Genomic DNA, 23794 nt, shown 5'->3' with positions numbered 1-23794 from the left:
AAAATTGAAAGATACACTTTCAAAGTCTCAGGCTTAAATCAGCATGACTGTTTACTGAATATATTGAATATATACTGTGTATTTATTCTCAGAATGGAAACAGACATTTTTAAAATCCTTTAGTGATGTATTGAATGCTTTTGTACCTCTCTGGGTCACAGTCATACACCTTTAAAAAGTCCATTATTTATAACTGCTCAAGTGTGCATCTGTTATTAAGTCATAGTACAGTTCAATGCTTAGACAGCATGCCATGCAAGGATAAAATTGCTGATAAAGTTCATGTGAGAATCTCCTGCAGTGTTTGCACTTGACCCTTGTAAATGTAAGAAAAGGTTTTTATAAAATAAATGGAAATTTATAATAAATACACATAGTATTTATAATAAATTTAAATTTTAAAATATTATAAAAATAAATTTATAATAAATACACATCCAGCAGGTAATTGTTTCTGCTTGCCTCATTTAAGCTGTGGATTTTCTGTGGTGAAAAATAATGTCTTATTTTTTAATCACAGATGTATTAATTCCATTTATTTTCTGTAATCAGCTGTATGTCGGAAATTGTTTTTACATGTACCTTGAGATTGACTGGGGGAGAAAAAAAGGCTCTCAGGAAGGAGAGAGGCAGGCAAGCAGCACTGTCAGTTTGTGTTTAAAAAGGGTATTCTTAGAATATGTAGAGACAATGAGTTGCACATGATGTTGTATCTGGGAGTGCTTAGAGAATAAGCCATATGATGCTTAAATGTTCTGGTATCCCAGGGCACTTTTGGAGAGACCTGTGACTAATGGTTTGATTTTTGGAGGGGATTTTTTTTTTTTTTTAACTGGACTAAATACTGAAGTGTTGAAACAAAAACGATCTACACTGACCCAAAATAAAATATTTTATCTTCTGGCAACTTATTTTTTACTCTTCCTTAAATTTAAGATCCGGAGTTCCTTTTGTTTTAAAACTGAATATTCATTTCAGTGCCAAAGAGTGACTTTTTGCAGGGATATGATTGTGACCCAGGGAGGTACAAAAGCATTCAATACAGCACATTATTTCAGTTTTGGGGAGAGGGAGAATGTGTGGGGGAAGGATCTGTAAAAACAATTTGAAAAAAAAGCTGCTCATCACTAAAGGCACACCCAAACCTATAAAAACTGTGGAGTAACAAGTACGCTTCCAACAGAAATAACTTGTCAATACACAGAAGTACTGAAAGAATTTCCCACTGCTGTGTAGTCTGAATCCTGGAATGCTTTGACATAGTAGTGAAAGTGGCTGTACATTGAGAGGATGTTATTGGTAAAATACCCCAATTTAAATACACAGGGCTTGTACACAGTACCGGCCAAGTATTTGTAGACTGGTTAGGTTTCAGGACAGCTTTTCTGACTTTTTCTCAGGTTCTGGATGGAGTAACACAGTCTGATTTTTGTGCTGGTCATTTTTCTTGGGTTGCAGTGATAAATTCCATCAACAGATGGGAAATCTTTCTCTTTTGTTAGTTGTTATGTGTTCTGGGTGAGCAATTCAGTTTGCTTCTGCTAAGTGTGTATCTTATCTGTGTCAGGGCTCTAAAGTGGAAGTGGAGAAGCCTAGGTTCTTCCTCTTGCCAGTTGTCTTAAGGTTCCCTTTTATTTTTATTCTCCTTTGTCTCCTGCCTCATGGTTTTCTTGAGTATGTAATATGAATTTTACCTTTTCTGGATTAATGCTAGCAACTGAGAGTACACAGATCAAAACTTCATAGCATTAAGTTGCAACAAAAAGATTTTTTTAATCTGCAGTACAGCTGGTTTAAATAACCTTAAGAAGTTGGACACTTCACTCAAGTGATTTCAATCACCTGACAAATTACATTGATGGAATTCATTAAATCTCTCAATTTAAAATGTCTTGGTTCATGGTTTTTGTAGCTCTTATAACATCTCCCCTTCTTTGATCATAGGTGATGTTTTTTGACTTTTCAGTCTTTCAAGAGTGCTTTCAAGCCCTGTAAAGTCTCTTAGCTTAATTTTTCTCTGATCAAATTTTATCCTTCTCAATAGCGCCAGCTTGGTTCTCTTGATATTTTTACTTAATGTTACACAAAGCTCCCTGTCTTACTAATGTTTGAAGTGATCCCCTTGGGATGATGCTTAATGTTGTTGTGGTTTAACCTGGCAGGCAGCTAAGCACCACAGCTACCTTTGCTCACTTCCCCCTTCCCAGTGAGATGGGGGAGAGAACTGGGGGGGGGGGGGGGGAGTAATACTTGAAGGCTGAGATAAAGACAGTTTAATGGGACAGAAAAAGAAGGGAAAATAATAAAGGTAAAGGAATATACAAAACAAGTGATGCACAATGCAATTGCTTATCACCTGCTGACTGATGCCCAGCCAGACCCTGAGCAGCACCACCCTGCACTCCCTCCCCAGCAAACCACCCTAGTTTATTGTTCCACATGACATCATATGATATGGAATATCCCTTTGACCAGTTTGTGTCAGCTGTCCTGGTTGTGTCCCCTCCCAGCTTCTTGCATATCCCCAGTCTCCTTGCTGGATGGGAGGCATGAGAAGCTGAAAAATCCTTGACTTAATGTATGCACTTCTGTGCAACAACTAAAACATTAGTGTGTTATCAGCATTATTCTCATCCTAAATGCAAAGCACAGCACCATACCAGCAACCCCACAACAGAAGGGTCCTCTGAGAGACCAGGCAAGGTAGACCCCTGTTTAATTTCCTCTTTCTCCAAAGCATCTATGCCCACCCTTTTAGGTCCTTGAAATATCCTCTCCTGAGATAGTCTATGCCAAGGATGCATGGAGCCTCTGGGCCAGTCATAATGGGTTCTCTTCCACTCATTCCCAGTTAGACTCACTTCAGCCTCCAACACCAATAGCTGTTGGGATCCCCTTGTCATTCCAGGGGACTATATGGATGGCATTAGGGTACACTGTGCACCACTGTTCACTAGAGCCTTATACTCCTATGGGTCTGAGGTACTAGGCCACTGAATCCACACAGTCCAATAAATCTGATTGTCCCTTTCCTCCACCAGGCTGGAGGCAGGTCCCCTCTGGTCCTGGTCATAGTATGCATTACTGTCTGGGATACTGCCCGCTGGAAACTGGAGCAGCAATTTTCCCACAAAAATCACCTTTTGTGATTGTTTTTCCTTGCAACTCATGCACTCGTGCCTCTAGGATCAAGGTATTTTATACATTGTTTGTTTTGGAGTTGGCCAGACAATTAATCCATCATGTGTTCCTCTCTGTCTGTCCAGGTCATTACTGCCGATGAGTTGGCATATGATGATGTATGGTGCACTCCATACAAATGCCTGCCACATGGGTCGTGTGCACTTGACTTCATCTGGATTTTTGGATATCTGGTCATTGTCTAGGTCGTCATGAATCACCTCCAGTGCTGCTAATTCCTTTAGGAACTGGATATCTTTCTCCGTGGTCGTCCACTGGCCTGAGTGACATAACATCTTCCTTGAGAAGGGATACCTTTCCTTCATGCCTGACAGGAGTCACTTCCAGAGGATGAGGGCTTGTGCCCCTTTTCCAATCACTTTGTCAATAACTCCTTCCCTAGAGAGGGATCCCAGCTGCTTAGCTTGCCTGCCCTCTTATTCCATACTGCTGGTCTTGTTATCCCAGCATTGGAGCCGCCAGTTGACAGTGTGCTTACCTGGATGGCAGCTCAAATCTTTTCACGTATTTTGCAGCTCACCCAGGGATAGGGATTGGGTGGTTACTGCTGCATTTACAAGTTCTGCCTCTTCTTCCTCCTGTTCCTGTGATGGCCCTACTTTGGAGTAGTCTGCCTCACCCTCTTCTTCCTCCTTCCCCTTCTTAGCAGAGTTTATTTCCTTACCAAACAAGCTGATTTTCATATTCATTGCTTATTCTCTCATATAGGGTGACTGATACCTGCACAAGTTGGTTCAGTGGTCCAGCTGCAGGGCCCATCATGGGGGTTAGAGTAGTGTTGAGTGTAGCTTGGTAGGCATGGGCCAAGCCCCAGCACATTGCAGTGGTTTGTGACTCTGGGATTGCCATGGTTACAGAATATTTTTTCCAAATATTGTACTAGTTTTTCAAGATTCTGCATTTGTTCAGGGATGAAGTCCCAAAATCCTGAAGGTGCCCATTGTCCTAGGTACTTGCCCATATCCTCCTAACACTCCCTGCCACTTGTAGCTATCCTGCCTCAGGACAGACCTCTGGTGGTATTCTTAAATAGTTTTTTAACCATAAACAAAACCAAAAACACATTCAGGAGACATAGCAATAGGAACATGCTGGGTTCAACATCCCAAGGATATTCAAAATTCTCAAGGGCTCTTGTGGCTAGCTTGGAGGGGGAGAGGATGGTGAAGGAGAAAGGGAAGGTAAAGGAGCAGGGGAAAGTGTCCACCCTTATATCCCCCATTCATCGTCAGTGAGGTTAACTCTCCAAGGAGAAAAGGATGGGGGGAAAAAAAGGGTAAAACTTGTGGGATGAGATAAAGGCAGTTTAATAGGACAGAGAAGGAAAGGAAAATAATTATAATAATGATGGTAAAGGAATATATAAAACAAGTGATGCACAATGCAGTTGCTTACCACCCGCTGTCTGATGCCCAGCTAGGCTCCAAGCAGTGCCCCCCCGCCAACCACCCAGTTTATTATTCCATGTGATGTATGGAATATCCCTTCAGCCAGTTTGTGTCAGCTGTTCTGGTTGTGTTCCATCCCAGCTTCTTGTGTATCCCCAGCCTCCTTGCTTGTAGGGAGGTTCGAGAAGCTGAAAAGTCCTTGACTCAGTGTATGCACTTCTGTGCAACAACTAAAACATTAGTGTGTTACCAGCATTATTCTCATCCCAAATGCAAAGCACAGCACCATACCTGCAACTAGGAAGAAAATTAATCCCATCCCAGCCAAAACCAGAATAAGTATTTAAAGGAATGTGTGGATAGTACATTAAGTTAGCTCTACAAATGTAATATTTCAAATCAGCAAACTTGCACTTACTTAATCCTACAGCGATAATAGGCCCAGAATGTTATCTGGAAGTTGTATAGCTATTGCAGAAGCAGGTATTGTCTTCCAGTCTTCTTGGATCTGTGTTTCCCTACTCTTTTCTTGATATGCCATGAAAAACTATTTTATCTAAACAGTTGAGGCTCTTTTGCTGTGCTTTAGTCAGCCCGAGTATCTTTTTATCCCTTTTGAAAAGTGTCATATTTACTCTGTTGTTTGAAGGGTGTTCTAGAGACCATCTTGCATCCTTGCCTGTGCGTGGAATTGCTGAATATTTGTATATATTTGTGTCCTTATTATTTCTTTGATACCAGTGGCAGTCCAGCAGAACTCAGAATGAATGTAAGCAGGATTCTTAAATAGAATAGAGTCATGTAATGGAAAAAAAAAAACTGTAATAGATCTCACCAGTGCATAAATATCTGATGGATGCCTGCACTGATGCTGCTGTAGTTGAAACTTGTGCAAAGAATGTGGTGGTGTTACAAGAGGTTGTAGAGCTAGTTAAGAGTTACTTGGGTAGAGAAAGAAATTTTATGTAGTAGTAAGTGTTATCAGGTGAAACGTGTTCATTTTAAAAAAAAGTTCTAATAGAACTGTTGCTGATAAGGGTATGTATATATGCATATACATGCTTTATTTATAAAGAGGTGATATATTGTGAGTGATTCTTTGGAATGGAGAAATGTAGTTTACTAAGAGCAAAACATTGTTTTGTCCGTATGTGGTATTGTAGCAGTTAACTATGGAAGTGAATAGTGATCGTTTTTAGAAATAGAATAGTAACAGGTCAGCAGTGAAAATAATCTCTTTGCTTGATAATGTGTTTTCTAAGGTTGTTTCTTTCACGGAATGTATAGCTTCATTGGTGTCTGACACATTGATTCGCTAAGGAAAAAGACTGGACAACTTGAGTAACCAACTTTTGGTTACTCTGTGTGTTTCCAGCTGAAGAGCTGCTGTTTCCAGACTAATGCAGCTGGATGATCTAGCCGGTTTTACCCTTATCCATAGTGCTAGATACACATATTTTATTATAGAGAAGTCATGGTTTAGCCATGCAGTTCCTCATAAAGCCTGTGAAAGGATTTAATTAAGTAAAGATAGGTAAAATGTAGATAGGGTTATGTTAGTTATACTTGGTCTGTAGTGTTTGCTGTTTGTTTTTCTTTTGTGTTTTATGCTAGAGAAAATGTCTGGCTCATTATCACATGTGGAGAATATATGCCTAGAGCAGAACTCAGAAGAAGAACATCTTAATTCTGATTGCTAGTGATAGCTATAGCTGTGAAGGAAGTTTAAGCCTTAAGAGCATTGTGTAAAACATTACATTTTATTACGAGGAGCTGCATTTCTCCAGCTGTTTATCCCTTCTCTCAGCTTGAATGTTTATGCAAAAATGTGGGAAAAAGATTCCAGCTGGTTTTTGCTGGTTTTATTTGGCATAAATAATTCCAGACAGGAAATAAATGAGAATACCCTTTACCTGCAATTCTGTAACACTTTTAAAATATGGGGAAGATAGATCAAATACTAAAATAAAACAGATGCAAAAATCAGATGCTTTGCAGAGTTTGATAAATGTTTATGAATCCAATTCACACGTATAAAAATACCAAGTCTAATGCTCTGAAAAATTGCTTTCTTTTTTGCTTGGATTGGATGGAAGGTTTTAAATTGTGGATGGCACCTATTTGTGGTGCACTGTAACTTTCACGAGTGTTGCACAGATTCTGATGAAAAGTATGCCTAAAAGAATCACGTTTACCAGTTCTTGGTGTGCAGGAAGGATTAGCCGGACTATGGAAAGTAAAAACAGGTAACAATTAACAGCTCCTAGGCTGTGTGCTTGTGGGCAGAATTCTTTGTAATATGTCTATTTTCTAAAAGCCAATGGCCTTTCAGGTTTAGGACCATCTGTGAGAAACACTCTGTAGCCAATAACTTAGGCTCAGGCAAGGATCTCAGTGAAGTAGTAATTTATTCACGATTGCGGTGGTGGGCACCCTACAAGCAGGAGCGCACCTACTGGTTCCAAAACACAGTTTATATACTTTTTGATGACAGGACCCTCCCCTGTTTCCCCACTGAGTGGGTAATCCAAGTTCACAATCTATCTGATGCTTCACAGACCATGCATGGCCTTTAGTTGCTGGCCTGTTAAATTTCAAATTTCTTTTGACTTTTTTACTGTTTGAAGTGGTAATGTTTCTTCACTTATCTGACTTGACACCGTGATTTTCACCTAATTGTTCTAAGGAGTCTGGTTGTCTGCATTTTACAAGGTCGCCTGCTAAGTTTTCTTATCACTGCAAGCATATTTCAATACCCCATTCCTTACCTTTAAACAAGGTAACTCTGCAAAAACAACATTTTTATTCCCACACGTCTAAGAAATACCTTTAGGGAGGCTGACAGCTTGGCTAGGCCCAGGAGCTTAGAATGTAGGTGTGGAGAAGCTGAGACTCTTACATTTGTAAGAGAATGGGGCAGAAATAGGAAGCTTACTTTCAGGTTGAAACACAAGTAAAATTGTTAATGTTATGAACGTACAGTTCTTTGTATTTGCATGTAATTCCATACTTACTTCAACTTTGCAGCTGTGTGAACTGCATTGCCATCCTCCATCTCTGTCCTTTTCCCTACTCTATTGTCTTGTTCTCAATAAAATCAGCGGACTTCAGGCCACTGTTTTCTTGAGTATTTACTCAAATGTTTAATGTAATCAAATACATAAGAAATGCTGTGATTGAATGCAGAATCCTATTTTTCTTGGCCAAATAAATTGAAAGTTTTCCTTAGTTTGCAGGACTTTTGAAATCATCTAAACCAATTTTTGGTTGGTAAATATTATAAGTAACAAATAGTTTTGAAGTGTGTCACTTTTAACCGGATTGTGCTTGGGGCTGTAATAAATATCTACTGTAGTTTACAAGTCTTCTGTGTTGTCTTAGACAATACAGTCTTACTCATTTCTGTATCAGTTCATGCTGCAACAAGACTTCCATTAAATTTGTTTTTGTAATACTTGCTGCAAATGAAAATAATTCAACTTACATCAGGTAAGAATGTTCTTAGCAAGTTAGAGTCCAGCTGGATAAGCAGATAAGTATATGGCATAGCTATGCACTCGCACTTTTGATAGTTTCCTGTTGATTTTTTTTTGAAAAGCATTTCTTGGTATGGAGATCGTAAACTGGGTAAATATGTTTCCAGCTAGTGTGACTGTGTATTTCCTCCACAGAGTCAGTGAACATTAATTTTTCAGAGCACTCCATACAATCATGTCCCTGCTTTATGTGGCCTAATAATCAGTGTGGAGTATGGGACCCAGGGTCCTCATTATGTTCATAACTCTGCCAGCAGAATAGGCATGTTTCTTCATCCCTCTGCTGTGGTTTCACTACCTATGACATGGCAGTGATACTAACCTCTGTTATAAATACTAAGCTGTCTGTGTTTACTGAGCAGATCAACCACTTCTCAGGGATAGAACAGGGAAGATGCCATTGTGAATTCTGAAGGCCAGGTAGGTAGTATGTATAGTTGATCATAATATGCACAAGTTACTGAAATTTTTGGCAAAAATACTCCAGGTTTTACTAATTCTTTGGGACTGCCTTATTGGTACTGGGAGATGGATCCCTGCTAAGAGCAGTTCCCTGAAATCTACGTCAAAGCTGTACTTGCATTCCTGCAATATGTTGCCGCCTGGAGAGGATGTGGATTAGTGAGAGAGTGTAAATTTACCTGAATCTTTCAGTAGAAATGACAGTTGATCAGTATGGAGGCACCGGGTTTATTTATATGTACTTGGTACTCATACAGCTATACAGAATCAGATGACTGAAATTCACAAAAACAGTAACTGTTGGTCCCATGATTTTTGGAAGACTACAGATCAATAACTGGGTTTTCCTAGAGTTCTCCCAGTTGTCTCTCTGCAGATGACTATGTATTGTAGTCTCTTACCGACAGGAAGTTTGATGATATGAGAGAAGTTTTTCTAGTGAGTTAGGCATGTGCTGAGAACAGAGATCTGCATTTTCAGCCTAATATTGCACGTGTTAGTTGTGACCTCAGTCAGTTTGATCCCTAGTTTAATCTCTTTCTGTATAGATATGTTTGCCTGTATAATGTGCTGTAGTATTCACCTATTGCAGAGTGAGAGAAGGGACAAGAACTGTTGTTCTGTAATAATAAAGGGAATATTATATTACACAGACCATGTCAGTTCGTAACACAACTCCTAGTTGTCTGTTCTGTGGGTTTCTGGAACTCCGGTTATTTGGGACAGTTGTTCTTTCACAAAGCCTTCTGAACTTTTAGCATCTGCTTTTAACTTTTTTGTAATGTCTTCTATGACTGCTTTTGGTGATCTGAGCCTGTTAGGTTGGAGCCAGCAATATCTGGAGAGGGTGGGATTGGTGGCTAATACCTCCTTCCCTTGTTTACTGTCTCTGGAAATGTAATCTGACTGTGTGAATGCTAGACTTTTTGCATGGTGATGAAAGGTGTTTCTTTGTAATCATTATTCTCTGTAATCATTATTTCATGCATCTACACAGTTCGTGCTTTTGAACAGTAGCTTAATTTTGTTTCACCAAATTTTAGAATTGGTATTTTAGAGTAGTCAGTTAATTTGGCAGTTTCACTTATTTCCCTGGTGTGTCCCCTCCCCAAATTACTCTTAGTCTTCATTTCTAGCAGGAGCTAGCAAGCACCTTCTGATCACTTTGAGGGGCCTATGTGGAAAAGGGTAAGGAAGAATCAAGCATTTTGTCTTGAATTTGTGACAAACAGGCTATTCTGTATTTCTCATTTCTTCTTGATCTACTCCTTTTCCTCTCTGTAATAACTAAAAACCATTAAAGGATAGTGTAGTGTAAAGAAACATAATTTTAAGTTGAGGATAGGTCTGTATTTTCATAAAGAAGATTTGAGGTAAATATAAGGTATGTTTGCTTATTTTAACAAGCGAACTATAACTGTGGTTCAACAAGAAAAGAAGTATCCATGACAATCTTTGGTAACCACAGGGAAAAACAGCACTAGTTTTAATCTGTCTTGACTTTCTGCTTTAGCTAGTAAGGATGTGAGACTGCTTTGCATACCACACTTGACCATTCAAAACAGAAGCCTTTTCTGTAGGGTATGTCTTGTTCCCTCCTCCCTGTGGACCAGAACTCCTCAAAAGACCCCAGTACAAATTTCATACACTGATGTCTGAAGGAACTAATTCTAGAAGTGAACTGTTTTTCTCAAGGCCAAATACCTTTATTTAAGCATTTTTCCTATACCAAGTTTATAAACTTTTAATTTGTTTGAGCTATATTTGTATCTGATTTGCTAGCAAGTCTGAAAACAGTATTAAAAAAAAGTTACAGAATTTGTTTTGTATTTGAAGTTTGGGGTCAGGGCTAAGCAGAGATTTAGAAAGTAGCATAGACTTAATCTCTGAGGCGTGCTTAAAATCATGGGGAGATTGAACTAGTCTGCTTAGGCATCTAGTTTAAGGATCCATCTTTATATGGATGGATAGGTATTTTGAAATGTGGAAAGCATACATGAGAAAAAGCAGCAACTGAAAGTAAGGAAGATTTTCAATACATATAATTTATAAACATACAGTATAAGACAGTAGTACAGACAAAAAAGAATGTAACCATTTAAAAAATCACATTTGGTCCAGAAAATGAGAGCCCTTTCAAGTTTATAGTGTGTGATTCAGCTTTTTTTTTTTTTTTTTAAGCAACTAATGATTTCAAATAAGGAATTGAAAAGCATTTCTGCTGTGCAATGTAAAGTTGAGTTATGGCTATGGGTGACATGGGATTAGGTGAAGTTGGACAGCAAGGCACTGACACAAGCTAAACAAGGATTTTGTTCATGAGGCATTTAAAAATGTAGGCATGCGGTTAGTTTCTGATTTCAGGTAACAGAGTGGCACATTTTTTGTTTATGGTTTGTAAGCTGTACATTTGATGTATTGTTAATCTATTTATACTGACTATGGCTCCTTAACAGAATTGCTAAGAACAAGAGGGGTTTATACCTGAAAATCTCTTGGAAGTTTTACGGGGTGCAAGATAAAATTGCAAAATAGTATGACATATCTCATTATAGTGGTTCTCCATCTTTTTAGTCCTCTTGCTTATGGAGGTAACTGTGTTTTTAATATCTGTGGGAGTGTGTCCGTGGGTGTCGACAAGCCCCATGGTTGGTGATAACATCGGACTCTTAACGATGAGGCCAGAAGGAATGCGAAGTGTTTAGAAGGAACAAAGAAGGGTGATTCAGGAGACACCTTGCTGTCTCGGGTTGCTTGTTCTCCAGTCGTTAAGACATGGAAGTTGCTGAGTTTTTGCTGTTGCCGGGCAGTTATTTGACCAACGAATAGTTAGTGGAAAAATACTGCTGTAGAGCGAATGGCATAAGAAGGGAGCCTGTCCTCAATAAGAGCGAGTTGAAGTTATATCATCAATAAAGAAGTATCAGTTACTGATCCTAAAAGAACCCTGGGGTCCGTGTGGTCGTTGTGCCACAAATGGCACCCGAACGGGGACGTGAAGAAGATTACGACACGAATATCCTATGCAGACACTAAAATGCAGATTTTGCTTTTTGCTGGTGTGTACCCTCTCTAGCCAATTAGTGCTATGTTAGAAAAACTCTGGTTTTAGTTTCCAGCTCCAGTAGATCTGAAATGGTGCAATCTTGGAGGAGACTTCTGCTTTTGGAAGTCAAGCTTTCTAGAGGACAGAAATGGATCATAGATCTTCATGATCTGATTTTTAATGCTGTTCTCTTCAAGCATAGAGTGTCACAAGTGTTTTGTTTTCTTATGCACCTACTGTTTAGGTAGCAAAAGAATCTGTGCAGCCTGTTGAAGCAGAGAGTTTAGACTGATCTAGGGATGGTTTTATTGAAAACTTATGCATCTGTAATAGTTGTGCTAGTTTACATTTTACTCTATATAAATTATTTTGTAGTTTCAATAGTGGGAGACTTTCAGAAAAGGTTGAGGTAAAATTACTGTTCTTTGGAGAGCAGGCAGGGCACAAAGGAAATAGAAATGGGAATTGGTTAAACGCTTAGCTTTCTAATGAGCTTTAACACCCTCCCACCCCCTTCCCGCAGTGCATGCATTCGTGCATTTCTTATTTCATTATTTCATATTTCATTATATGAAATCTTATCATCTTATTTCATATTTCATATTTCATTATTTCAGAGGTACACGTATAGGTCTCAGGTTGGAGTTAGTAAATTTCTGTCATATTAATTTTTAATTTACCATCTGATTTTGTTTGCCAGAATTTTTGCGGACAGTGAAAACAAAACATCAGGATCCCCGTGCTTAAGATATAACTAGGTTTTTAAGCATTAACTTGAACATATTCAAAACATGCAGTATTGCTTTGGCCATGTTGTTGAAGTTTAAAGGTCAAAGGTCCTTTAGTATAGCTTTAATTAAAAGGTTGTTTCTAATAATGATTTATAAGTCTCTGTTTTCCAGAAATTCAGAATGCTTATTCCAGAAATTATTGCTTAAAATAATGCTTATTTCCAGAAATTCAGAATGCTGTTATCACTCCTATTTTCATCATAGTTTTCTTTTCAATATAAGTTGATCATAATTCCTCAAATATGGGTTTATGGCTGTTGTGAATACTGCCAAGATAATAGTGGTGCTCCCTGAAATTTCTCTGGTCCGGTACCAGTGCTTTATTTTAAATGTGAGTTCTTAAAATGTAAAATGTACCACTGTCGGATTGGAGAGAACATAATAATAGTTTTCTAGGAACTGAATTAAGACAGACTGTTCAAAGAAATATTTGTTATATTCTAGAAAAAATAACAACAGATCTAAAGGAATGGGATTGGGTGCCGGAGTTATTGCTTCAAAATTTGGTTTTTGTTTTCTTGTGCATAATGTACGAAACTGACTTGTAGTGTGATGCTTTGGTGTTCATCATGGATTTTTGTATAGTCTGATCGTTTCAAGTTACAGCCAAAGATTACAAATGTGAAGATTTCTCCTTTAGGAGCCTGGTTGGCTTCATGCTTAATAATAACTGCTGCATTGCAAGTATTTATTGTTGGTTCTGCAGTGTGAAGAAAAGGGTATGCCTTGGTTGTTCAAGTAACAGAGGTTACTGGAACATATATTGGATATGAGGATATATTGGATATGGATATTGAACATGTGATATAAGATATTGGAAGAGGCAGAAGTCTAAAATTGTTTCCATTGCTGAGGAATTTGTGTCAAAATACAGCATATAAGCCAAAATAAATTCCCATCTGATGCAGAAATTAAACCTTAACTAGAAATACGTACCAGTCTTTGCGTATATTAGCTGCTTACCGTGTACAGCTGTGATTTCAGAAGCATGGCAAGGTAAGTATGGAGGGTTTTCTAGCCATTACACCAGTATTTGCCAAAGTTCTGATATCTGAAGCACCTCCTTATGGATTAAAATTTGTAGCAGCACCACAGATGTGTATCTGAGCAAAAGTCTACATGTAGTTGTTGGGACAGGCACACTACACACTGTGTGTAGACTTTTCAGGATCTCTTCTGTCAAGCTAAGAGTGGATGGGCAGAAGGCACAGACTTGTATGTCATGCTCCTGGTATGTTAGTGGGCTATAGCATATATTTTCTTTTTTTTACTTTATGACTCCTGAAAATAACCTTATTGTGCTGTTGCTCAGCTTAAGGTTTCTTTTAAAAGGCAAACATATCCCATGAACGTGATGTAATCTGGTTTGTTCTCTGCAGTAGTAACATCCCTTCTCAGTGCTCCTGCATCCTGGATGTGTTCTTTCTAAAGGAATTCCATAGCTATTGTTCTTTGCACGTGAGCTTGAGAAATAACTGGTTTTGTTAACAGGAGAATTTTGTCCAAGAATTTGTGAGGCTTCCTTACTTGTTTGCCCTTTGAAACATTATTTTGAAAATGCAGCAAAAATGTTACTTAATTTTTCAATTAAAAATAAATAAATAAATAAAAAGCCACAGTCCAGACCTTTTATTTTTACTTAAAAATTAGATGTAGATAGTACTGCCTACAGTATAAAGGGCATACCTTTATTCAAGTGAGGAGAGCAACTGTGATGAATTCAGCTTGTCATTTGAAAAAAAAAAAAAAAAAGGAAACAGTAAGTGTTCTCTTATTATCTGATGGCATGATGGTGATATTAGGTTTGTGTCCCATTTTGGAATGTTGTTTTCTTGCTTTTTTATACTAGTAGATTTTTTATTTTTATTTTTGGACGGATATAAAGTTACATGGTTCTATGTATAGACTTGTCTGGTGGAGGGTACCGAGTTCTTGCACGCTTCCTGGACCACTTACTAGTATGTTGTGACATGGACTGTAGCCTGTAGTTTTATGGAAAGCAAACTAGTGTAAAGTACTATAATGAATTTACCCTTCTCTTCCTTGTAGCACAATGGCTGACAGTAAAGCAAAGTCGACCAAACCTGCAAATAAGACTCCTCCAAAATCTCCTTCTGATCCAGCAAAGGACCGAGCAGCAAAAAGGTTATCCTGTGATTCAAACAGCTCCCATGAGGGAGCTGTGGCAGGAGACTTGAGTGCTCTGGAAGAGGCCTTTAGAAAGTTTGCCATACATGGTGATACAAGAGCCACAGGAAGAGAAATGCATGGGAAGAACTGGTCAAAACTGTGCAAGGACTGTCATGTAATAGATGGGAAGAATGTGACAGTCACAGATGTTGACATTGTCTTCAGTAAAATCAAGTAAGTTCCTTTTTGCCATTGTTTCTTTGTCTCTCCAATATATTTTGTAGATACCATCTAAATTTATCTTCTGTTGCTCAAAGACCTTGTAAGCCACTATGCCTTTGTCCCGATTGATATCTTTCAATGTTCCTTTGTGAAACTGTTGCTTTTAGCTTGTGCCCTGCTATATTAAACTGACAGGTGTTACTGTTGTTACGGAGTGCAAAGAGGTACGATATAATCAAGATGGATGCAGGTTATTCCAGGAAACTTTTTTTTGACTGCAGTAAATGCTGTGAATAGTTTCCTGAAGAATATCTGGAAGAAGTCAGGATGTAGTCTTGCATCTTGCCAAAAGTCAGCCTCAAAGGACTGAGACTAAGGTGGGATATATACTAAGCCATCGTTCTATACGCAGTCCTGATGTCCAGTGCAACACCTGCTCAAGTTTCAAGTGTAGGGTACTGGCCACACCAAACTGATGGCAAATTTGTGATGCACTGGCTGTGAGTAGTTGATTAGGATTATTTCAGTGGTCCCAGTTTATTCTTGTTGAGAAATTGGAGCTTTACTGAAAGTTTTTCTCCAAATTGATCAAGCAGTGCTTGATTCAGAAACTGCTAAAATCAAAGGGAGGAGGACATTCAACTATTCCAATATATTCTGTATGAAATGCCAAATGATTTTTTGTTCTCACTTTGTATCTCCCTTTCCCTTTTTGTGTGAATTGGTTCATTTTATTCTTCCCCCGTCCTAATATGAGATCTGATAACCTTGTCTTATCTGTTTTTTGTTACCACAATGACTATTTAAATTCTCCCACACCTCATTGCATTTAGGGATGTGTATTAAAGAAGATCCCTTTACCGTACTTGTAGCTTGTGGCAACTTTTATTTAGTTTGTGCTCTCCACTGTCGTGGTGTAATGCTGGAGAGAGGGCATGCAAACTGAGTTGCTTAAAAGAATAATTGGGAACACTTGCTAGAAGCCCTGACCGTTCAGAGTGCATCAAAGCACAAAGTCAGAGAATAAAAGGCCCTTGGTCTTTGCAGGTTGTTCAGTGTAATATGCACAGCTAGCATGACATTACTTATTATATTTTTCTTATTTTCTTTCTTTAATGAAGGGTCTTATGTGGGTAATTGAAAACACTATATATTGGAATACACCAACCTTCTCATTCTCGTATTAGTCCACTTTTTCTTTGAGTCCCTGTGTGTATTTTCTGGAAGCTACATGTACTATCAGTGAACTAGCTTATTTGAAATGGATGTTGAGATTTGAGGGTTGTTTATTTCTTTCTTGACCCATGATGGATGATGATGGCATTTATTTTCAAGTTTTCTTTTGCTTTCACCAGCTTAAAAATTTCTCTTTCACTGCAGAAAATAAATCTTCGTTCTACTTTCTTAAACTGATGTCTGGGCAAGTTAGTGATAGTGTAACTCTATGATAGGTGGTAAAAAAATAATTGTGCAAGATTAGCTGATTTAAAGAAGTATTAATTTTGATGTCTGCTGGGGTAGAATGAATCCAGTTCAATTCTGTAGGAGTGAATTGTGAGGTGGTAGGGACCTGAGGGTGAAGGGTAATCTCAGTGTATCCCTTTGCCATTGTTCAGATTTCTCTGCTTAGCTCAGGGGTTCTTGTCTCTGCCTCTGTGCGATATGCCTTTTCAGCAGTTTTTCAGAACTTTCTTCAATGATCACTGTGAAGAGCTGACATTTCTGTCAGAAGAAATATACTGTCTTTTCCTCTCTCCATCCAGTATTTAGTAGTTAGAAAATAAAAATGCTTTTTCATTTACCTTAATTCTTTATTAATTACTTGTTCTTTCCCTATATGTACACTTACATGTATCAAGTAACTTATATAGTGTTTTTTTTAATGAATATTGCATTAGTGATGGATGGGGAAGCTGACAATATCTGAGATTTGCTATATTTGTTAGGATCATCTCTTTTTTGTTCTTTTTTAAAATTTTTGTTCTCAAGAGCATATGTCGTCAATCCTTTCTTGAGACCATTTTTTTCCCCATATAGTATTTTAAGTTTTAAAAAGGAAAGATTTAATGGCTTTAGTTGCTCAAGCATTGATTAATATGCTGTAACTTAGAAGGCCTGTGACTATAAGCTGAGTATACAGGGTTTCTTGAGAATGCTCAGACAACTACTTTTCCTTTCTTACTCTTTGGCTTCATGTTTAACCCTAAGGTAAAGGATTTTTGGAGTTTATGTTGTAAGCAGGCCTTTTTTGATAAACTCCTTACTTCCATTTTACAAGGTTCTTTTCCACAGCAGAGTACTAGGGTGTTGGTTTTTTTGCTGTTGTTGTTTTCCTTTTGATATTTTTTGACCACACGTCAAAAAATGGTTTTTTTTAACCATCCATGTTAAATGAAGAGCATTAAACACTGTAAAAGAATTTCCAACACCCCAGAAAGGACAGAGTACTGCTTCCCTGCCACATTAAGATTTATGCTTATAGGTATCTGAAGGTTTTGTGTTTCACTGCTTTTAGGTTTGTTAGCTACGCTGCGTCTGCCAAGATAGACTTTGACTTAGGATTTTTATAGCCAACTGTAGTGCTTCAGTGAAATGGTGATGGTGGATCTTGGAAGTTGTAGTCTGGCCAGAGAACGCATTCCATAGATGAGAAGAAATGTTTTGTTATACTGAATTCCTATCTAGCATATGATAGAACTTCCAAACAGGTTTTCTGTTGTGTCTTAGACTGGGAAACCAGTGCATTTAGCAGGGCTTATTTTCTAGCCAGCTATAGCTGTAGTGCATGACAGTGACGCATTTTCTTTGAATACTACAAAATAATTAATCTAGTAGAATTGTTCTTTGGATTTATGAAGTACTGTGTCTATGTATAAAGCCCATGTTTGTCATCTTGCTAACTTCCCCAGGCTTAATGTACTGTTCTGCTGGCAAAGTAATTGGTAGGAACAATGTGTTTCTGATAGCCAGGGTAAAGATTATTTCTGGAAATTAGTAACTGATATGTTTACGTAAGAGTTCCTGAAAGATGTTTTATTCACTAATTGGTAACTTTCTCTGCTGCAGGAGAGATCAGTTCAGTCCTGAGAAGTAAGGAACATTTTAGCAGACTCAATACCCTGTTCCCCACTACCCACAAAATAGGTGAAGAAAACTTCTGAAAGTTATGACTAGTCTGTGGTATTTCTGCAAATCTGTGACTGAGCGTCTGTCTTTCAGAACTTAGTTCAATTAAGGTTAAGATTATATTGTTATAAAGGTTGAGGAAATTCTAATTAACCTTTGTAACAAGTAAGGAAATAAGTGTAGAGTGCTGTTTTCCCTCTGCATGAGCATGTCAGGTCAGAATAAGGTATAATTTGTGTATTTATCTTCCATAAAAGGTCCACCAGAGGCCTTCATATAAACGCAACATTTGTATATACTTTAGGATAAGAAAAAGGAATGGTCTGGTGCAAAGAATGCAGAATAGTAAACATGAAAGAATTTCTAGAAATGTTTGGTAAGAAGTCAACTGGGTGTGTTGTTTTTTTTTTTTCCTTCCCCCTAAGTATTTTTGTTTAACAGTAATTTCTATGTTCTTAAGGATCTCAAAAATCCTTCCAGTTTGATGAATTTTAATATAAATTGCTGTGTTTAAAATTGCTTTCGATATATATCTTTTATATCTCCTTCTGCATTTCTGCTTTTTTTTTGTTTTCTATTTTAAAAACTTTCTATTGTCAGCTTATAAAATACAAGAAATATTAAGCAGCAGTGAATTTTGCAGTGGAATTACTTGAAACGAAAAGCCAAAGCCCACTTTGGAGAGTCACCACATGGAAGAATATTTATAAATTGCATTTGTAGAGTTCAGAAGGAAAACACCTACATCTATGTCGAATATTTGGACTGTATTAGTACAGCTGGGGTAATTGCTGTTTTTTAACCCGACAAGCAGCTAAGCATCACACAGCCTTTCACTTACTTCCCCCTTGCAGTGGGCTGGTGGACAGAATTGGGGGGAAAAAAGGTAAAACTCCTGCGTTGAGATAAAAACAGTGTAATAGGACAGAGAAGGAAGGGAAAATAATAACAACAATAATAAAAGAATATACAAAACAAGTGATAGGAAACAAGTAATACACAATTTAACCGCTCACCACCCTGACCAACCACTCCCTGAACAGTGGCAGCCCTCCTCCCTGGCCAACTCCCCCTATTTTTATTGTTCCACATGATGTCATATGGTATGGAATATCCCTTTGGCCAGTTTGCATCAGCTGTCCTGGCTGTGTCCTCTCCCTGCTTCTTGTGCACCCCCAGCTTCATTGCTGGCAGGGAGGTGTGAGAAGCTGTGAAGTCCTTGAGTGTAAGAACTGCTTTGCAACAAGTAAAACTTCAGCATGTTATCAGCATTATTCTCATCCTAATGCAAACCACAGCACCATACCAGCAACTAGGAAGAAAATTAACTATTGTCCTGGTTTTGGCTGGAATGGAAATTGCCTTTTCTATAAGAACTGGAAAACTAGATTATTATTATTATTAAGGTTATAAAAACGTATAATAAAGATATCTCATTGTAGAACAGTATTACCTTTCTGTGCATGTTAAACATGCAAAAGCGGAAGAAGTTGTGAGGAGTGAATTACAAAGTTTTTTTGTGTATAACGGGATGAAATATAAATGCAGCAACATGAATTTGCATAAATGTAAATACAACTGTGCAGTAAGCTTTTCTCACTGTGTTTTATAGTTTTGTAGTCAAAACTTGAGTTGTTGGACTCTTTCCTCATATGTACATTTGACTGCATAAAACACCAATAGTATGGTTGCAGGCTACATTTTAATTTCAAAGCTATCTTCTTGCTTATGCAAAAGTCTTTTTTGCTGTTTTGTATCAGAATAGTCTTTTTAAATGGCAAAAATGAAGTAACCCCTCCTCTGAGAAACCTGCTCATTAAGAAAAAAAGCATTAAAATATAGCAAGTAATCTTTTTAAAGGTCTCTAACTTCACTGTCATACATGAACACAAGGATAACTCACATTCATGTTCTATTAGAAGGAAACATTTTACAAATAACTGGATGTGAAAATTTAATGACAGGACCAAAAATAATATTTCACCCTTTTTGTAATGATAACTTCAATTTCCCTATAGATCAGGCTTCTGCAACAATGTATTATAAGTATCTTAGTAGTATTAGCTCACTCCAAGCATTCATTTTTCCACATACTATCTGAACTTTACGTAGAAATCTGTCCTTTGTACTTGGCATATTTGGAGTGATAATGTGATCTAGGTATACTGAACTTGGAGACACAAATCGCAGATGTACAGTAACATTTAGAAACGGATGTTTTTCATGGGAATGGTAATTTCACAATTATCCTTATAGTAGATGAAACTAATCCTGCTTTCTTGGAAAAAATCTTCATTAATTGACCTTTTCTTTTATGCTTCTGTTCCAGAGTTGCAAAAGTTTGTAGTCCATGCTTCTTGTGGTGTGCTTGCAATATGAGTTTAGTGAACCTTGGAGAAAACCTAGGAGAAAACAAGTTCATTGATGACACAGAAAAATCCTGCATTTGGTATGAACAACAACATGTGTCTGCACTCTTGTTAATCCAGCAAGACAGTGAGACACAACACAACAATCTAGGATTTATTTTATTGTGGTTTATTTTCTTTTATTTTATTTTATTTATTTTAAGGAAAGCAGAATATCCAAGAAGAATAGATGTTACTGATCTCTGACAAGCATTCTGGCATATTGCTTTAGGAACTTAAATTTCTTTGTTTGTTGGTGTCAACAACTGCTCTGGGGAGTTTGGTATGTTAGCTATGCCATACACATATTCCACTTGTTGGATGTAGTTAATATGGTAATAGCTATTATATAAATGCCTCTGCTCTTATTTTAGAAGTGTTACCACTCAGCACTGCAAAAAATGGTTTAAGCATCGCAATAAAACTACTAATTCTATGACACTATTAGATAGAAAAATCAAAATATTTCTGTTTATACTGGCACGTTACTATGGTCACAGGCAGGCCTGAGTGACGTCATTCCTTGGATCCTTTGTGAGCATTTATTTAGGTAGATGTCTCCATGGCAACATTTGTTTGTTTTGATGTTACTATGTGTTAAATCCTAAACAATTTTTTTTTCAGTTCTGTACTGGATTGTTATTGAAGGTTGGTTAATCTACAGAAGCTTTACAAATATACCTTACTCCCCACCCTCTAAAAATATCTTAAGTGGAAGCATAATTGTCCTCTTAGATTGCATTTATAGTTTCTTAGGTTGCTTTGACATGTTTTCTTGTTGCTGAGGAAGCCATGTGTTCTAAAGTCCAGAAAACACTCCTCCATCTTTTTCAGAAAGGAAGTGTTTGTTCCCATGGAGAATCTTCACAACACATTTTATTGTGCCCTGACTTCTGAACAGTCCCATCCACATTCTATGCTTAGTACATCTTGCACAGTCAGCTGTTCAGTCTAGTTCGCATAGCCTGGATCTGTCAGGTCTCTACAGGAGTGCTTCAACCTGAGATCTGTTGGGTCTTACTCAGCAGTAGTTCACCATTGCCGCAAGACTATAGAAGAATTAATACGGATAATGTTGGCACTAAGCAGATGGCAAGATAACTATTGGTGAAAATGTGTACGTACTCCACCGTTTGTCGACTATAATATTGTTATATAGATAATATAATTAATTGTCTCTGTATTTAATGGTACTGATACTTCTTGCTTTCTTCATATATTTAAAAGAACTACTACTTGGCACACGCACTCACTCAAAACAAACGTCTCTCCTAAAGTAATTTGTATTTAACAGATTTTTGATGCCCATTTAAAAATTTATATGTAAATAGATATGAATTCGTCTTTATATGTAGATGAAGCACATTATAGTTTTAAGCTGTTTTACTGCCATACTAGAAAGATTATTTTAATACTGACGAAGAATCCACTTTGTGTCAGAAGTAGGCGGAATGGTTAACTTGTGTACTGTAAAATGCCTGCGTCAGGAAATAATTTTTAAGTTGCTACAGAATGGTATGCAGAACATTATCTGTGCTAATAAATCTCTCCCTTCCAACCAAGCTGTGAAGTAGTGCAGTTATAAGTAGAAAAATAGGTATGCTACAACAGAAAACAATCTTAACCACATCATTATATTTTGTTTGTAATTAACATTCAATTTCCTTTCTTGTCCAAGAAGCCACAAGTAATGTTGCCTTTTGCAGTTTATCCTTGAGAGGCTTCTTTTAATTTAAAAGCAAAACAGCTGTTCTGCCCCCCCACCCCAAGAGACATATATTCTGAAAATAGTGATCATTTATAAGAATCAAGAGATGGATTTGGGTTGACTTTCCATTATGCAGTCTTACTATGTGCATGGAAAATGGGTAAGTTTTGTAGACATACTATTGTATGCTGATAATGATTTTAAGAACACTCTTATGTGTGAGTATATATCACAAGAAAGTCTACAGATACACTAGAGATCTGCTGCTCCACCTGTACTGTCTCAAGTCCATGGGGTCATATTGGATCCACCCGAGGGTGATGAGGGAGCTGGCGGACATGATTGCTGAGCCACTTTCCATCATCTATCAGCAGTTGTGGTCAACTGGAGAGGTCCCGGATGAGTGGAGACTTGCTAATGTGATGCCCATCTATAAGAAGGTTTGTAAGGAGGACCTGGGGAACTACAGGCCTGTCAGCCTGACCTGGGTGCCAGGAAAGGTGATGGAACAGGTCGTCTTGAATGCAATCACACAGCATATGCGGGACAACCAGGGATCAGGCCTAGTCAGCCTGGCTTCATGAAAAGCAAGTCCTGCCTGACCAGCCTCATCTCCTTCTATGACTATCATGACTTCATGACTACTATGACTTCTATGACTTCAGCAAAGTCTTTGACATGGTCTCCCACATTATTCTTCAGGGGAAGCTGGCAGCCCATGGTTTGGGCAGGTGTACTCTTTGCTGGGTTAAAAACTGGCTGGACAGATGGGTCCAGAGTGGCAGTGAATGGAGTGAAATGCAGCCAACGACTGGTCATGAGTGGTGTTTCTCAGCTGTCAGTGTTAGGGTACATCCTCTTTAATATCTTTATTGATGGTTTGGGTGAGGGAAGTGAATGCACCTTCAGTAAGTTTGCAGATGACACCAAGTTGTGGGTAAGTGTCAATCTACCCGAGGGTAGGAAGGCCCTGCAGAGGGACCTGAACAGTCTGGATCAATGGGCAGAGGCCAATGGGATGAGGTTCAACATGGCTAAGGGCCGGGTCCTGCACTTTGGTCACAACAACCCCATGCAATGCTACAGCTTGGGGCAGAGTGGCTGGAAAACTGTACAGAGGAAAAGGGTCTGGGGATGTTGGTTGATACTCACCTTAGCATGAGCCAGCGGTATGCCCAGGTGGCCAAGAAGGCCAACGGTATCCTGGGTTGTATCAGGAATAGCGTAACCAGCAGGATCAGGGAGGTGATCGTCCCCTTGTACTCTGCTCTGGTGAGGCCACACCTTAAATACTGTATTCAGTTTTGGGCCCCTCACTACAAGAAAGACATCAAGGCCCTAGAGCTTGTTCAGAAAAGGACAGCAAAGCTGGTAAAGGGTCTGGAACACAAGTCTTATGAGGAGCAGCTGAGGGAACTGGGGTTGTTTAGTCTAGAGAAGAGGAGGCTCAGGGGAGACCTTAGTGCTCTCTACAACTACCTGAAAGGAAGTTGTGTGGAGCTCAGGGCTGGCCTCTTCTTCCAGGTAACTAGCAATAGGACAAAAGGGAATGGCCTCAAGTTGCGCCAGGGGAGGTTTAGGTTGGAAATTAGGAGACATTTCTTCTCAGAAAGAGTAGTCAGGCATTGGAATGTGTTGCCCAGGGAGGTGGTGGAAGGTGTTGGAAGTTGGGGATGTTTAAGGAAAGGTTGGACATAGTACATAGAGATATGGTTTAGTGGGTGATGGTAGTGGTAGGGGGATGGTTGGACCAGATGATTTTGGAGGTCTATTCGA

General features: G+C 38.3%; 1 protein-coding gene across 5 annotated transcripts in view; it reads left to right on the top strand.

The window, feature by feature from the left end:
- TPPP (tubulin polymerization promoting protein) overlaps positions 1-23794 on the top strand; it is a 59286-nt gene that overhangs the window by 1629 nt on the left and 33863 nt on the right. For 3 of the 5 annotated variants that reach the window (XM_066992379.1, XM_066992381.1, XM_048053590.2), the window contains exons 2-3: positions 14474-14788; positions 20232-20351. In XM_066992379.1, coding sequence (XP_066848480.1) covers positions 14478-14788; positions 20232-20351 — 431 coding nt within the window. In that variant the 5' untranslated portion in view covers positions 14474-14477. The remainder of the gene's footprint in view (positions 1-14473; positions 14789-20231; positions 20352-23794) is intronic. The other 2 variants (XM_048053594.2, XM_066992380.1) reach the window with 1 other exon arrangement.

Source organism: Anser cygnoides, chromosome 2, assembly GCF_040182565.1.
Source record: "Anser cygnoides isolate HZ-2024a breed goose chromosome 2, Taihu_goose_T2T_genome, whole genome shotgun sequence".
Taxonomy (NCBI): domain Eukaryota; kingdom Metazoa; phylum Chordata; class Aves; order Anseriformes; family Anatidae; genus Anser; species Anser cygnoides.
The sequence above is the reverse complement of the archived record's forward strand: the minus strand, read 5'-3'. Positions and strand labels throughout refer to the sequence as shown.